The sequence below is a fragment of the Meleagris gallopavo genome, chromosome 1 (assembly GCF_905368555.1).
Source record: "Meleagris gallopavo chromosome 1, MGAL_WU_HG_1.1, whole genome shotgun sequence".
In the NCBI taxonomy this organism is placed as follows: domain Eukaryota; kingdom Metazoa; phylum Chordata; class Aves; order Galliformes; family Phasianidae; genus Meleagris; species Meleagris gallopavo.
Genome location: NC_139404.1, coordinates 1,418,389 through 1,433,809, shown reverse-complemented (window position 1 = coordinate 1,433,809; position 15,421 = coordinate 1,418,389). Strand labels below are relative to the sequence as shown.

At 47.3% G+C, this 15,421-nt stretch overlaps 1 protein-coding gene across 3 annotated transcripts in view; it reads left to right on the top strand.

Moving 5' to 3' along the window:
* Nucleotides 1–7,287: 7,287 nt before the first annotated feature.
* Nucleotides 7,288–15,421, top strand: part of TASOR2 (transcription activation suppressor family member 2) — a 33,142-nt gene continuing 25,008 nt past the window's right edge. The window contains exons 1-2 of one of the 3 annotated variants that reach the window (XM_031552621.2): nucleotides 7,288–7,578; nucleotides 14,071–14,216. In XM_031552621.2, the coding sequence (XP_031408481.2) occupies nucleotides 7,536–7,578; nucleotides 14,071–14,216 (189 nt within the window). In that variant the 5' untranslated portion in view covers nucleotides 7,288–7,535. Of the gene's footprint in view, nucleotides 7,579–13,084; nucleotides 13,125–14,070; nucleotides 14,217–15,421 lie in introns of those variants that run through there. The other 2 variants (XM_019613851.3, XM_085210677.1) reach the window with 2 other exon arrangements.

Below are 15,421 nucleotides of genomic sequence, written 5' to 3'. Positions count from 1 at the left end.
ATAAATGGTACTGGTGTGGTGAGAAGGGGGTACTAGAGATACTGGTGTGGGATGAGAGAGGAGTGGTGTATGGGGGGGTACTGGCATGTGGGGAGAGGGGGATTGGGGTCACTGGTGTGGGGAGAAAAGAGATTGGAGTCACTGGTGTGGGGTGAGAGGAGTACTAGAGAGACTGGTGTGTGGGGAAAAGGGGGAACTGGGGTCACTGATATGTGGGGAAGGGGGGCACTGAAGGGATTGATGTGGGGAGAGAGGGGTACTGGTGTGTGGGAAGAGTCACTGGTGTATAAATGGTACTGATGTAGGGAGATGAGAGGTAAGGGGTACTGATGCGTGTGGAGAAGGACAACTGGGGGAACTGGTGGGGAGAGGGAGGTGCTGGGGGAACTGATGTGAGGGGAGAGTGGTTTCTAAGTGGACTGGTAGATGGGGAGGGGGGATACTGGGGGCACTGGTGCAGGGGAATAGGGGTACTGGTGTATGGAAAGTAGTGTTGTGTAAGGAGAGAGGGGACTGGGGTGTGAACAGAGTGGTTTCTGGGGGGATTGGTGTATGGGGAGAGGGGGGGGCACTGGTGTAAGGGGGCCTGTTGGGGGAAGTGGTGTAAGTGGGGAGAGGTTACTGGGGATACTGTTGTGTGCAGGTAGGGGGTTCTGTGTGTACTGGTATATACAAGGTATATGTTTGTATGTGTATGTTTGGGGGAGTTCTTGCAGCAAAAAGAAGTCTTGGGGTTATTGGAGGGGGTAGGAAGAGCACTGAGAGTGGGTAGAAGTGGGGCAGCTGGGACGTGGTGTGTACCACAAATGTAGAGGTTCTGGCATGGAGTGAGCTGCTCTTCATCACCAGGACCAAAGCAAGTTCCTCATTAATTAAGTCATTGATTGTATTACCTCCTGGAAACAGCACGTCACACATGGAGTGTAGAGCTGGGCTTCTGGCCTCTCCGTTGGCAGATTTAATGGCTTGTATAAAGGTATGAGCTCACTGTGTTTTTTCTGGTCCTGCGTATGCACAGTGTTGGAGCCAATGGCTGCTCTGCAAAATGTACACATAGATAAAAACACCAGAAACAAAAGCACAGAAAGGTGATTTGCCACAGGTTTCAATAAGAAATCAGTGAAAAGCTGAAAATAAACCCTGAATCCCTTCTGTCCCACTTGATGTACTCAGTAGAGTGCAACCCCCCCTCCATCTTGGAAATCTTTATGTAAAGCTTCTCAAATAACTGTGCTCACACAGAGGCAGCAGCAGAACCTGCAGAAAAAAAGGCACGTATCCAACTGATGAAACCATAAATTGCTGGTGTCTGAGTGCCACAGGAGGCAAATGCAATATCAGCTCACCTGCTGCAGGCACACAGCTCCAAGCACATCCCTTCCTTCAGTTCAGGAGCAAATTGCTGATCAGTTTCACAGGATAAGCCACAGCAACCACACTGCAGGAGGTAGGAGCTTGTCACACTGGGGTTATACATATAAGCAGCACTGCCCTAAATTCTTTGCTTCACCCCTCTTGCAGCCAGCACTAAAGCCACAGTGTCATGCAATATACATCTCATACCTTCCCCTCCTGCTTTGTCCCTTAATTACAGCTTTTTGCATTAGAGATGTAGGAAAAAGAACCCAGGCTGTGCTGTTTTGTCTGCTATTCATCTCCATTTTTTCTTCCCCTGAGAGTTAAGTTCCCCCTTGTGTACTCATGGCCAGAAATACAAAGCATTTATTGTCCTAATTCCCAATTATTTAGATAGCTGAGTATGAGGATTTGGTGCCTGTATGTTTCTTTTGCCCTGGCCCAAAAGAGAAACCAGATCTGCTTCTGCACGGGCAAGGAGTTAAATTTGGATGCTGGTTTGAGAAATGCAACTTGATTCCATGCTTCCTGCGCTGCAGGCTCAGAATATTGGCACCTTCATTTTGCTGGCTTTGTCTGCAGCTTGGACCTCTGCCATGTGATAGCATCATTAACCTTTTCTCATTTACATCCAGGACTGGAAGGAGGGAGGGAGTGTGTCAGTTGTCATGTGTGTCCTCCTTCCCCCCTTGCACTCTCACAGCCTTCCTCTGATATTCTTTCCAAAGTGCTGGAGGCAAATTAACAAAGAGATATAGGAAATGGATTAAACACAAAGACCAAGGAAAAAACCCTCACCCCAAACAATCTGCAGGAGCAGATCTGCAAGGAGTACTCCTCCCTCTGAGGGCAGATCCCGCAGGATTCCTTCCCTTGCCCATCAGCCACACTCCTGCAGTTGCTGCTTGTGCTTTTTTTGCCCATTTATTTTGCAGTTTTGTGGGTGTCCATCAGGGGTTTGGGAGCTGTGAGCTGAGGAACACCTGTTTCCTCTTTTCAACCACACCTGCATCAAGTCTGAAACCAGAAATAAATTTAAAAAGAAGACATTTAAAACATTTCTTAGAATGTAATCTATTGCTTCTTATTTATTCTGCAGTTTACGTTGTGAGTAAGCAGCACAGTTATTATTTTTATTTTTATTATTTTAGAAAGCTTCCTCAATAATGATTGAAAAATCAATGGTGAAAGGACTTGATTAAAAAAAAAAAAAAATTGCTTGTTCATCATTGAAAAGTGCTAATTACACTCATTATTTTTGACTCATTTCCTGGCTGGACTTTGTAGGCTTTGTGGTGTGTGTTTTTGCCATCATAAAAACACAACAAAACAATTGAAGTTTTATTAGAGGCTTTTGTAGGGGGTAGTTTGTTAGTTTTAACAGTTTTGGCTCTGTTCCCTCAGCGCTGTTAGAATTACTCGAGTGTTTGTCTTCACAACTTGAACAAAATTTGGTTTCCTAGGAAGCCGCAAGATGCCAAAATAGCCAAAAAAACAAATATAAGAATAAATCAAACCAGAAACTGAAACTCTTAACTGTGTTTTATTGTACACTGTGAGCAAATACTGGAGTTTGACTGCAATAAAGTATGAGGCATTTTCCAACAAACACAAGAAGCAATATGTCATGAATGGGCACGTCAGGAGGTGGTGAATTATTTGGGATTTGCTGAGAAATTAACGCTTGCAAGCACAACTTTGTGTTTCAACTTTTTCTTTGCTGTTTGGTTCAATGCTCACTTACAGAAAGCAGAGCAGAAATGGATAAAAAAAATGGAAATAAAGCTCTTTCCACCCCCCTGGATTAAACCAGGAGGGCTGAGCCTTCAGCAGCCTGGCTGTGTTAGCATCCTGCTCAAAATGCTCAGAAGTCTTCACACAAATCTTCTGTGCTACCTTTAAAAAGAGAACTGCGGGTTTTTTTTCTGGGCATACCAACAGAAATGGCCAAACACAATGGGGTTAACAAAATAGGCAACTAAAGTTCTCTACCCCCACTTTTCTCTTTCATTTAAGGTCTTGAGCCAACAGTTCCCAAGTAGAAGAGGACCACCAGGGAGATCAGCATGCTCCCAAAAGGCACCCATGAGATTGCCATCTGTTTGTGTTTTACCCATAAGAAATCAGTAAAAATGAAGACATGACTTTAATTTGTCCTCATAGCCAACGAAAGGGTTATCACACCTAGGCATCAGTGCTACCAGCCAGCCATAGATTACAGAAACCCAATGGATTTGGCCCTGAGGCCCACCCAAACACCAACACTTACTCAGAATTACCTTGAGCCATCAACAGCCTCCTCCCATCTGTGTTCCTTCCACAGCAGACAAAGGGGCAGTTCACACTTTGGATGTTCCCACAAGCAGGGGAGGAAGAAGGTGCTTCAGCAGGCCATCAGTTTTCTAGAAAATGGATAAAAGGAGTCTATGAAACCGTGATACCATTGCCCCATTGGGCTGAAACCAGCCTATAGCTTCAGAAACCAAGGAAAAGCCAAGCCTAACTTTGATGCCATATATAAAAAATACATTAATTTTAAAAAGAACAACCCAGTGTTTCCATACATTTCAATGCCCTCTGCTGTCCTCCAGTTTACATGCAGCAGGAAGCAGGGATCATCCCATGTTTGCAGGCTGGGTTCGTACACTTCATGCCACAGCTGGGAATCCTAACATTGCCCCCACACAGTCAATAATGATCACAAAGCAAATTATTTGCTTTATCTCTGGCTTGTTATCTTTACACAGGGGGCCACTACCGTTTCCAGGAACCCCTGCTTCCATCTCCCAGTTGACTCATTTGATTGCAATTATTTTCTGTCTCTTCTGAGGAGGAAATGACTGATGGCGCCCATGTGTATCATTCATTTTTTTTTTTGCCTGAATAAAAGTGGAAGTGGGTGCTCCGATGACTATTTCTTTATTTTAGACTTTTAAATATACCAGAACAATATGAGTCATTCTTTCAAAGAAGCTGAAATAGTGAGTTGCCAGGAACTGGGCCCACACCAAAGTTAGACCACGGGCTTTTCTCCTACAAAGACTGCAGGTGTCGACCTGCCCAAGAAGGCACGAAGAACCACTGACAGAGAAACTCCAGCTAGAAATGGTGCCTGAGCTCCACAGGTTCCAGTTCTTACTCTCCCCCATCAAAAAATGACAAAAATTCCCTCCAATACTTTATGATTTCATAACATGAAATGGGAATAGATCACTGAGAAAGGAGCTCTCACCAGAAACCTTACTTTTCCTCATCAGAAATAATTCCCAGTATTACAGATCTCTGTTTCCTTATGACTGCTGCAAAGGTTCCATCTCACCCAAAGATGGATATAAGAAAAAAGTGTTTTACAATAAGGGTGGTGAAGCAGTGGAACAGGTTGCCCAGAGGGGTGGTGGATGCCCCATCCTCAGAGGCATTCAGGGTCAGGCTCTGGGAACCTTGATGGAGCTGTAGGTGTCCCTGTTCACTGCAGGAGAGTTGGACCAGATGGCTTTTAAGAGTCCCTTCCAACTCAAGCCATTCAGAGTCCCTGATTCTATGAAATATTATGTCATGGGAACTTGGAAAACCTTTTTTTTTTAATTACTGCTTAGCTAGCAGGACCAGCAACGCTAACAAGAATTCCAGTCTTTGACATTTCAGTAGGATCTAGGAGGACTGGCAAATCAGTGATCATAACTACATGGTCGGAGCATGAGATTGCCATCGCTGACTGCATGATAATGGAAAAAATTCCTTATTCTTCCCCATTTCTTGGGTTCTTCACTGCTTAACAGCCCTTTGCACACTGCTGCTGTGGTTGTGAGATGTTGAGATGGTGGTGTTGATGATGATGGTGAGATCTTCAACAGTGTGACACTGACCTATGGCAAGGCCTTGAGTAAGAAGTGGCTTACAAATGAGCTGTAACGTTGTCGTCCCATTAGTCTTTTTATTTTTTTCATAGAACCTTAGAAACATTAAGGTTGGAAAAGATCTCCACAATCAAGTCCAACCATCAACCCATCACTACCAGAGTGCCTCATGGAATCATTAAGGTTGGAAAAGACCTCCAAATATTCAAGTCCAACTGCCAGGACATCATCACCATGCCTACTCATAGAATCACAGCTACCCAGCATAGAGAAATACACCTGACCACAGCTAAATCAAAGCATGGACACCTCAGCAACATATGCTTTGCATAAAGTGTTTGGATGAGCCCAGATCACCCTGTTCCTCATTTATCTGAATTATTTATCTACTTTTTCTCCTTAAATGCTCATTTGCTCCTCCTATCCTTGGGACAGAACCATCCCCAGGCTCTGCATTTCAATGTTGTCAAGAGGAACAAAGTTCCTGGGGGGTTAACAACCCGTGGGACCAGATGCTTGAAAATATATTGGAAAAAAATCCTATTTAAAGAGGGCAACCAAGTCACTCTTTATGTCCCTCACTGTACAAGGACACTTCCCTAAGAACACCATGGAGTGAAGATTGATAGCTTTTCCCCAGGAAAGCTGGGGAGGGACTTTTTATAAGGGCAGGTAGTGATATGACAAAGGGAAATGGTTTTAAACTGGAAGAGGGTAGATTTAGAGGGTAGATTTAGCTGTGAGTGAAAGCAATGGGGGCTGAAGGATGGGGATGAGGGGAGAGCCAAAAAATTGCTCTGAGGGGATCAGGGACAGAGCTGAGGGAAAGGGCCAAGAGCTGAGGGAAGAAATCAGGGGACTGAGGGAAGAAGCTGAAGGAAGGGGCTGGAGCCTGTGAAGGAAGAATCTATGAGAGAAAAATCTGTGAGGGAAGGGGCTGTGGAGAATAGAGCTGAGGTCTGTGAGGGAAGCGCTGATGGATTGCAGTAGGGGCTGAGCTTCATAAGGGAAAGGGCTGAGAGAAGGGATTGAGGGCTGAGATCTGTGAGGGAAGTCGCTGAGGGAAGACAATTGGGGCAGAAGGAAGAGAGACTGAGTGAAGGTAATGGGGACTGAAGGAAGGGGCTGCGGAGAATAGGGCTGAGCTCTGTGAGGGAAGGGGCTGAGGGACAGCAATGAGAGCTGAGATCTGTGAGGGAAAGGGATGAGGGAAGGCAATGGCGACAGCTCTGTGAAGGAAGGGTCTGAGAGATGGCAATGGGGGCTGAGGGAAGAGACTGAGGGAAGGCAATGGGGACTGAGCTTTGTGAGGGAAGGGGCTGTGGAGAATAGGGCTGAGATGTGTGAGGGAAGGGGCTGAGGGAAGGGATTGAGGGCTGAGATGTGTGAGGGAAGGGGCTGAGGGAAGGCGCTGTGGAGAATAGGGCTGAGAGCTGTGAGGGAAGGGGCTGAGGGAAGGCAGTGGGGGCTGAGAAAAAGGGCTTAGGGACAGCAATGAGAACTGAGATGTGTGAGGGAAGGGGCTGAGGGAAGGCGCTGTGGAGAATAGGGCTGAGAGCTGTGAGGGAAGGGGCTGAGGGAAGGCAGTGGGGGCTGAGAAAAAGGGCTTAGGGACAGCAATGAGAACTGAGATCTGTGAGGAAAGGGGCTGAGGGATGGCATTGAGGGCTGGGATCTGTGAAGGAAGGAGCTGAGAGAAAGCAACGGCCATTGAGACCTGTGAGGGAAGGGGCTGAGGGAACGGATTGAGGGCTGAGATCTGTGAGGGAAGGGGCTGAGGGAAGGCAATGGCGACTGAGATCTGTGAAGGAAGGCGCTGAGGGAAGGCGATAGCGACTAAGGGAAGAGAGACTACGGGAAGGGGCTGTGCAGAATAGGGCTGAGATTTGTGAGGGAAGGGCCGAAGGACGGCAATGTGAGCTGAGGCCTTTGAGGGAAGAGCCGAAGGATGGCAATGGGGGCTGCGATCTGTGAGGGAAGAAGGGGCTGAGGGACGGCAGACGAACGCCGCCGCGCCGCGCTGACCCGCGGGAAGAGGAAAGCCGCGGGCGCGGCCGCGCTGTCTTTCCGGTTCAGTTTTCACTTTCTGTTTTTTTCACCCCTCCGCCGCCCGCCCTCGGCCCGCCCTCTCCTTCCCTCCCCGGGGTTGCCTTCCCCTTCCTGGGGGCTGGCGTTGTGCTGCGGTCCCGCAATGCATCCACGTTTCTCCTGATCCCCCCTTTCAGCCCGCCCGGCCCCGGGGACCGCGGAGCCGCGCGGGAAGGGCCGGGCGGGCGTTATGGAGTGAGGGGACGGAACGGAACGGAACGGAGAGCTCCGAGCATGGGAGAGCGGCGGGACGAGGCGGCCCGAAGGCCGGGAGCGGGTGAGCAACGCGGCGGGGGGACCGGGGGAAGCCGGATCTGTCTTTTCCTGCTGGGGATTTTGGGGGGGGGGGAGTTGGGGCGTGGATTTACCTCCCTGTGCTCCCTTATGAAGCGGGTTGCGCCTCAGAGGTTTCCCTTTTCCCTTACGATGAGGGATGGGAGCAGCCCTCGGCCCTACAGGCAGCCACCCCAAGGCCTTCAGGCCCCCTCAGCTCTACAGGCAGCTGCTCCAAGGCCTTCAGACTCCCTTGAATCTACAGACAACCACTCCATGCCCTTCAGATTCCCTCAGCCTTAAGCCAAGCCCTTCAGACCCCCTCCCCTCTACAGAAAACCACCTCAAGATCTTTAGACCCTATCAACCCTACTCCAAGGCCTTCAGACCCTCTCGCCCCTACTGATAACCATCCCAAGGCCTTCAGGCCCATCACCCCTACAGGCAGCCACTGCAAGGCTTTTAGACCCCCTCACCTCTACAGACAGCCGCCCCAAGCCTTTCTGACCCCCTCAGCCTTACCCCAAGGCCTCCTGACCCCCTTAGCCCTGTAGATAGCCAGCCCAAGGCCTTCAGACCCCTTCACCTCTTCAGAGAGTCATCTCAAGGCCTTCAGACCCCCTCTACTCTACAGACAGCCATCTCAAGGCCTTCAGACCCCCTCTACTCTACAGACAGCTGTCTCAAGGCCTTCAGACCCCCTCTACTCTACAGACAGCCGTCTCAAGGCCTTCAGACCCCCTCACCCCTATAGACAGCCATCTCAAGCCCTTCAGACCCCCTCGACCCTACCCCAAGCCCTTCAGACCCCCTCGACCCTACCCCAAGCCCTTCAGACCCCCTCACCCCTATAGACAGCCATCTCAAGCCCTTCAGACCCCCTCAACCCTACCCCAAGCCCTTCAGACCCCCTCACCCCTACAGACAGCCACCCTAAGCCCCTCAGACCCCCTCAGCCCAACCCCAAGGCTTTCAGACTCCCTCAGCTTTACAGACAGCCACCTCATGCCCTTCAGACCCCCTAATCCCTACCGTAAGCCCTTCAGACCCCTTCACTGCTCCAGACAGCCATCCCAAGGCCTTCAGTCCCCCTCACCTCTACAGACAGGTATCTCAAGCCCTTCAGTCCCCCTCACCCCTACAGACAGTTACCTCAAGCAAGCCCTTCAGACCCCCTCACCCTTTCAGACGGCTACCCCATGCCCTTCGGACCCCCCTCAGTCGTATAGACAGTCACCCCAATGCTTTCAGATCTCTCACCCCTGCAGACAGCCATCCCAGTTCCTTCAGACCCCTCAGCCCTACCCTGATGCCTTCGGACCCCCTCAGCCCTATGTCAAGGTCTTCCAAACTGTAGCAAAACTGTTTTAATTTTTCCTTGGGAATGCATTGGCCATTCCAGGCTCCCCACTTTCTATGCGTTCTGGTAAAGATAAAATTGGGAAGGGTGTGGTCTTTATTTTTGTTTTTGTTGCTTTGTGGTCTCTCCTTGAGAGAGTTTATGTGCAGGATGAAGGCTGGAAGCCCTTTGTTCCCATTTTGGATCCCTGTTAGGATGGGAATCAATCAGCATTACAGATGGAAAAATTGACATTAGAGAGGTGTTTCTGCACCGGTTTTGCACAGTTCTGCCTCCTGATCATCCCAAAACTGTCCCACAGAAGCTTGGGCTTGTCATCTGTATGCACTCCTCAATAGGAGGAAAACCTGGATAGACAGAATTCCCTGGATTGTGTTACTTTGCTCTGAAACTGGTGTTACACACTGCTAACCATATCCTGGGATGCATCAAAAGAAGTGTGGTCAGCAGGGTGAGGCCTCACCTGGAGTACCGTGTCCTCGTGTGGAGCCCTCAGTAGAAAAGAGATGTGGATCCGGTGGAGGACACCCAAAGGAGGGCAACAAAAATGGTCCAAGGGATGGAGCACCATCATGCCAGATTTCAAGCTTCATTGGCACAGATCTTTGAGGAGTTGTGTGGTAATCCAGAGTGTTGAACTTGTCTATATTAAAATTAGGTTCTTTTATTTTCTCTTCTGCTGTTATTTGGTGATTTTCTTCATAGCTTAACTGCAGGTGAAGGGAAGGAGCACTGGGACAAATCATAGAATCATTTGAATTGGAAGGGACCCTTGAAAGCCATTTAGTCCAACTCTTCTGTGATGAATGGGGACTTGTACAGCTCTACCAGACTGAAGCATGGATATTGGTTAAAATCACTTTGAGACAGAAAAGTGAAATAGTTATTATTTTTTGGTAAATGCTCTTTTGGCATTGTTTGGCTTTTTTTCTTTCTGATGATGAGATTACGATTTGATAGTTCTCGTGGTTGTCTAAAATTGGCATGTGTGTGGGTAGATATTATTGTTGGGCTTCATTTCTGTTTCTGCTGGAAACTGTAAGTGTGTCTTGGTAATTTCCATAGCCAACGGGTTCACAGAGAATGTGCAGTAGAGCTCTGTCTCTGTGTCAAGGAGGGCAAGAAAATGAAAGAAAGTCAACACTCAAAGAAGAGCTTCTGTAGTGAGAGCAAAAGGAATGCCATGAAACTCCATCCAGGAGTGGGCACTGCCATGTCTCTGTGACCCATCCAAAGGCCTTGTCACCCTCCAGGGTAAAAAAAAAAAAAATTCAAGTTCCAGTAAGGTTGTTGATCCTCTGGGCAGAGTGGTGTCTCTTCTGAGAGGGTGTCCTGCATCATCTTACTCCTCAAAGGTGATAAAAGTAAATACTGTCTACCTGGATAACTGCATTTCCCTGTGTTTCTAGAGGGAATTTTAAATACAGCCCAGCACCTGTTTTTTGTTGTTTTTTTTTTTTTTCCAGCTTATCAGCAACCACTGTGAGTGTTTTAGGTACATCAAACCAGGAAACTGCAAAAGATAGCACAGCTCTACAGTTGGAAGGCTCTTCTTTGCAAGCCAGCCACTCTTCTTCTGAGAATACAGCATACAATGCAGAGAGGTGGTTTCTTTCTCTTCTTTCTCCCAAATTCTTGTGCTGCCTGTGAAGGTTTGTGGCTTGAGGACTTCCTGAGGAAGAACTGGTATCTTAGTGTTTAATAGATTCATTTTTTCCCACAAATCTGAGGGGATTGTAGAACCCATTTGTAGCATCTTCTGGTGCGACCTTTGGAAAATGCTGAACGTTATTGGAACCCCACCTTTCCACCCTAGAAATGTGAGGTTGTAACTGTCTTTGGGTGTGAGGAATAGGAAGGAAGAAAGCAAGAAAGTGAAAGAAAAAGAAGCAGCAAAGCTGCAAATGTGGCTGATGCAGCAGGAGCAGTGGGAACTAGGTGCTTATCTGGTGTAGTAGATTGCGCTTTGAGATTGAAAAGCTTTGAAAAGCACACATTAAAACACAAGAAAACCCTGAGAGGCTCAAATAAACCATTTCCTGCTTCAGTGCCACGTTAACCATCCCACAATGCCTGGACCTGGTCCTCGTGGACACAGGACACCTCCATAGCAGGGACCACATTGCAGTCTCTGGGGTCTGCTTTGGTTGATCAGTTTGCAAATAGTCTGCCTTAATTTGGCTCTGTTTTGGGCTTACACTGAATGAGTAAAGAGGCTTCTGTGCAGTAGTGCTGCAACACTGATGAACCAAGGCTCATTATGAAAGTTGGGCTGCATGGGCTGTAGCTAAAAGAAGCTTGCAGGTGAAGAGCTGATCAAGCAGGTAATAATGTGTGTTTTATAATTAGAGCAGAATTTAAGGGACAGTTCATGGAATTGTCATAATAGTTACCACGTGCTGGAGGTGAGCAGCAAAATGAGAGTGGGAGATGGAAAAAGAAGAGAGCAAGTGGATGTCAGCAGGAGGAGGGTGGTCTTAAGGAGTCTCATCTTGCAGTACATGGACTTTCCAGTGATGTGAAATGGCATGTGTTGCCAGAACCAATGCTGGCAGCAAGGCCTGCTGTTACAGCTCACACTAATGATGGCACTACAACCCAAAAATGGAAGAGATGAGGTGGAGAAGGGCTGTGGGAAGGGGCTGTGCGGAGCAGGATGCACACCCATAGGTGAGCAGTGTGACCGTGTTCAGCCTGCATTGACCACATGGATTTTGGAGATCTGACAGCATTCAAATACATGCAGCAAGCACTACTAAAACATTAAGGTTAAAGAAAAGAGAAAAGAAAAGCAAACCTTGTTGTCTAGAACAAGCCTGTACTGGTAAGTAGTTCAAAAAGCGTGGGTTTTCCTCCTGGGCTGGCTTTGGAAGTCTCCACACGGTGAGGCCATCCAGAGGTCATTTGGATGAGCAGAAAGAGGATCCTGCTATTGCAGAGGCTGAGCTGCTTGGCCTCAGCTGGCCCTGCTGACTGACATCCAGCAAAGAATCTGGAAGAGGAACAGCAGCTTGCAACTCCTGGGAGCGTTATGAACTGCAAAGGTGACTGCTCTCTCAGGGCTGGAAATCACCAGGACTGTGAAACTTTATCCTGAGGACTTTTTTGGACATGGATAACATCCAGTGTAGGTTCATTTAGACTCTGTTGGTGTCAAGCCATGCTGGGCTTCTCCATCTGTACATCTATCCAATATCTTCATCATCTATCCTTTGTCTGTCCAGCCATTCTCCATCCATCCCACTGATTGTGTGAGAAATCATCCCCCTTTCCCCTTAAGATACCAAGGGATGATGGTGGCACATCCAAGCTGCTCCGAGGGAAAGCGAGCACTTTCACTTTTGCTTTTGGTGTAGGCACTTTCACTTTCCCCTCCTCAGAGCCTGCTCGGTGCCTGCCAACCTCAGCACAAGGGCTGCACTTGATGCAGCCAGGGTTTTGCTGGTCTTTCTGTAAGCACAGAACTGAAGGAGCCTCTTTATATCTGAAAGGGGACACGGAGGTCAAGGTGAGCTGTGGGACTCAGTGCCACACTGCCTGTTCCTTCTTGCCTGTTTATGTATGACTGAGGCAACTTTTTTGGGGACTTTCGTTTTTACTCTGCAGCTGAACTGGAAAGGAACAGAAGGAGCAATTGTTTGAGTTAGAACCTCCCAAACTTGTCAGTGATGTAGAGCTGCAAAGTAGGAGGAGCAGAATATTGTGTGGCTCTGGATACGAGCGTTATTGTGGTGCTCAGGGCAGGAAGCAGAAGGGGACATTGTGTTCTGTTCAAGTTTTTGAGCAGAGCTGGGACATAACTCCCTGATCTGCATCACGTGGAGGAGCCTGACTGCCCTGACTGCTGCCTTGAAGATGCAAGAAGGTGACAGAGCAAAGCAAAAGGCAAGTGAGGAAAAAGTGAGCAAAGGCTGAGAGAAATAGCAAGATTTATCACATAGGCACTGTTTCTGCCTTTTTTTTTTTTCCCCCTGAGTTAGGAGGAAATGAAGAAGCAGATCAAAATGTACCCTTTAAAAAATAGGAATCAAACCCCAAGGAGATTTCAGGGCAACAGCTGATGCCATCTTATTGCCAAAGCAACAGGGGCCTTTCCGCTGCAGAAGCTAAAATGAGAACTTATCTTCAAAAATGGCTGTGGAGTTCTTCTTAAAGGGGAACCAGCATGCAAAACTTGCTCTTTACATCAGGTTTGGAGTTTCCACATTTCTTTCCTCATAGGTGATTGCTTTTTATGTTTAAAGTTCATGGGCTTGTAAGAAATAAACCTTTTTGATACGTCTGCGTTGCAAAATCAGCTTGAGGTTTGAAATCCCGTAGATCATGAATCATCACCAGTAATAAAGCTTTCTAAATGTGCAATAGAGACCAAGCCCAGGATTTCCTGTATTTCTGCATGGCTGTTTTATTTAACATTTGGATTTGAACAGCTGCAAGAGTGTAAAAACTGCAGTGCTTTCATTTGTCTACACGTCTGCATTTGATTTGTTGATTGGGATGTGGATCTCCTGTTGGTGGGATGCTCTTGGGAAGTGTACTATTGGAGTTCTTCTTTCCTTAGGAGATGTTTGGAGAGAATGTGGGCTTTGGGAGAACTACCAATTGAGGCTTTGAAGTGAGAGAACCATGTTCTTTAAGACCTGAAAGCTTTTAGGGTTAAACTGACAGCCCTGAAAAGCTGATCTGACCACAGTCCAGGAAACCTCAGTAACTTCTTAGCAGAAGAGAAAACTCTGACTTGCTCAGAGATCATAAAGTTAATTTACCATCAGGTTTTGCTTCTGGCAGTTGTGAAAAATTTTACTTTTTTTTTTTTTTTTTTCCTGTTGCAAAAGAAGGATTTGAAGGGTTTGATGGCAAACTGGGAGCTCCTATTCCTCCTGGCTGAGGGCAGTTAGCTTTCAGACAAAGTGCTGTGTGCCTGGAGGGAAACTGCTAAAAAAGTCCCCTTGGGTGCTGCAGAGCTGATAGATCAGCCCCGTGGAGATGTGGGCTTGTTAAATGAGTCACTCTGCCACCCAGCTCTGCTGAGGCCCTGTGCTGATCTGGGAACATGGCACTTGCTTTTGGCTTTATTTCTTATGATGATCTTAGAGGTCTTTTCCAAAGATAATAATCCTATGATTCTTTCACCAGGTTTATATCCAGAGTTCAGAGAGTCAAGTTCCCTTTTGCAGACAGCGGTTTCGGTGCTGCAGAATTCCTACTTGGACTCTACATCTCAGGATGGTTTTTGGTACAGCCAAGCAATCCTGGTGGAAAATGATGTTTTTCTGAATGAGGTAAGGCTGTTGGGAGAGCAGGGTGTTGCTGGAAGCTCAGAAAAGGGCAGTGTTTCATACATTGTAGAGCCCCATTTGCAGCTCCCAACTAGAGAGCCTTTGCTTTCTTCTTCTTCCTTCCCATTCTGATTAGGAACAAAAGGTCAATTCATCCAGCATTGCCAAGTATTCAGCAGGACTCCTGGAGCAGGGCTTCAGGCACAGGTTGAAATGCTGGTTTGATGCTTCGAAGGAGAGTTTTAATGGCTTTGCATATCATGCATACTTCTGCTGATTCACAGCAAGGCAGATGCCCACAGTGGTATTTCTGCCATTATGCCTAAGCAAGCACTAGGTTTAACCCCAAGTTTCCCTTTTTCCAGCATTTATGAAATCACTTTTAAATGCCTTCCTGTAGTTTTCATGGCATGGAATAGGCTGTCTCCTTTGAAAGCTGGAGCTGGCTGGTCTGTTTGTTGTCATGAATTAAATAGAGCTTGGAGGCCTTTGAATATCCTGAGTTGGAAGGGACTCAATGGTCATTGAGTCCAACTCCTAGCTCCATGAAGGACCATCTAGGAAAGTCACTACAGAGCTGGATAAAACACAAGGAGGGCAGGAATTAAGTCATTTGATGGTTTTCTTGTGAGTTCTAAAGACAAAATAAACCAAAGCACTGATGAAACCATTGTTTTCTTATCTTAGAACACCATTACAAAAATCTTATCCTTCCATGTCTTCTTTTATTACAGTGCAAACGCAGCATGGTTGCAGTTCTCTGCTGTTAGCACTGGGAACACATGCTGCTTTGTTAGACAAAAGAAATAGAGGTGACATAATCTGGCTGGAGCCAAACCCTCTGAGCTGTAATTTCATGATACATTTGCCCTCTAATCAAATAGTTTTGGCTTCCTAGGTCAGTAGAGAAAGTTTTCTCCAAGCACCCCCTCTTGTGTTGGTATCTGTTCCATAGCTGAGATGGTTTGTCATCTGATGGCCACAGCTGGCCACTAAATGTGAAGCTTGACAAGCCCACTTGTTGCTCAGGGAAAAAGCTCTCCAGTAGCCTGACAAAATGTGGTGAAAGGAGCACAGTGGAATAATGCTGGATATTCCCAACTGTATGGTTTGGGGCACTTATGGTGGGAATGGGTGCATGAGCTGGACAAGCATCACCCAGCTGAAGTGACCACAGCTGGAGGGAAGTATGTGGAACATGCTGTGCT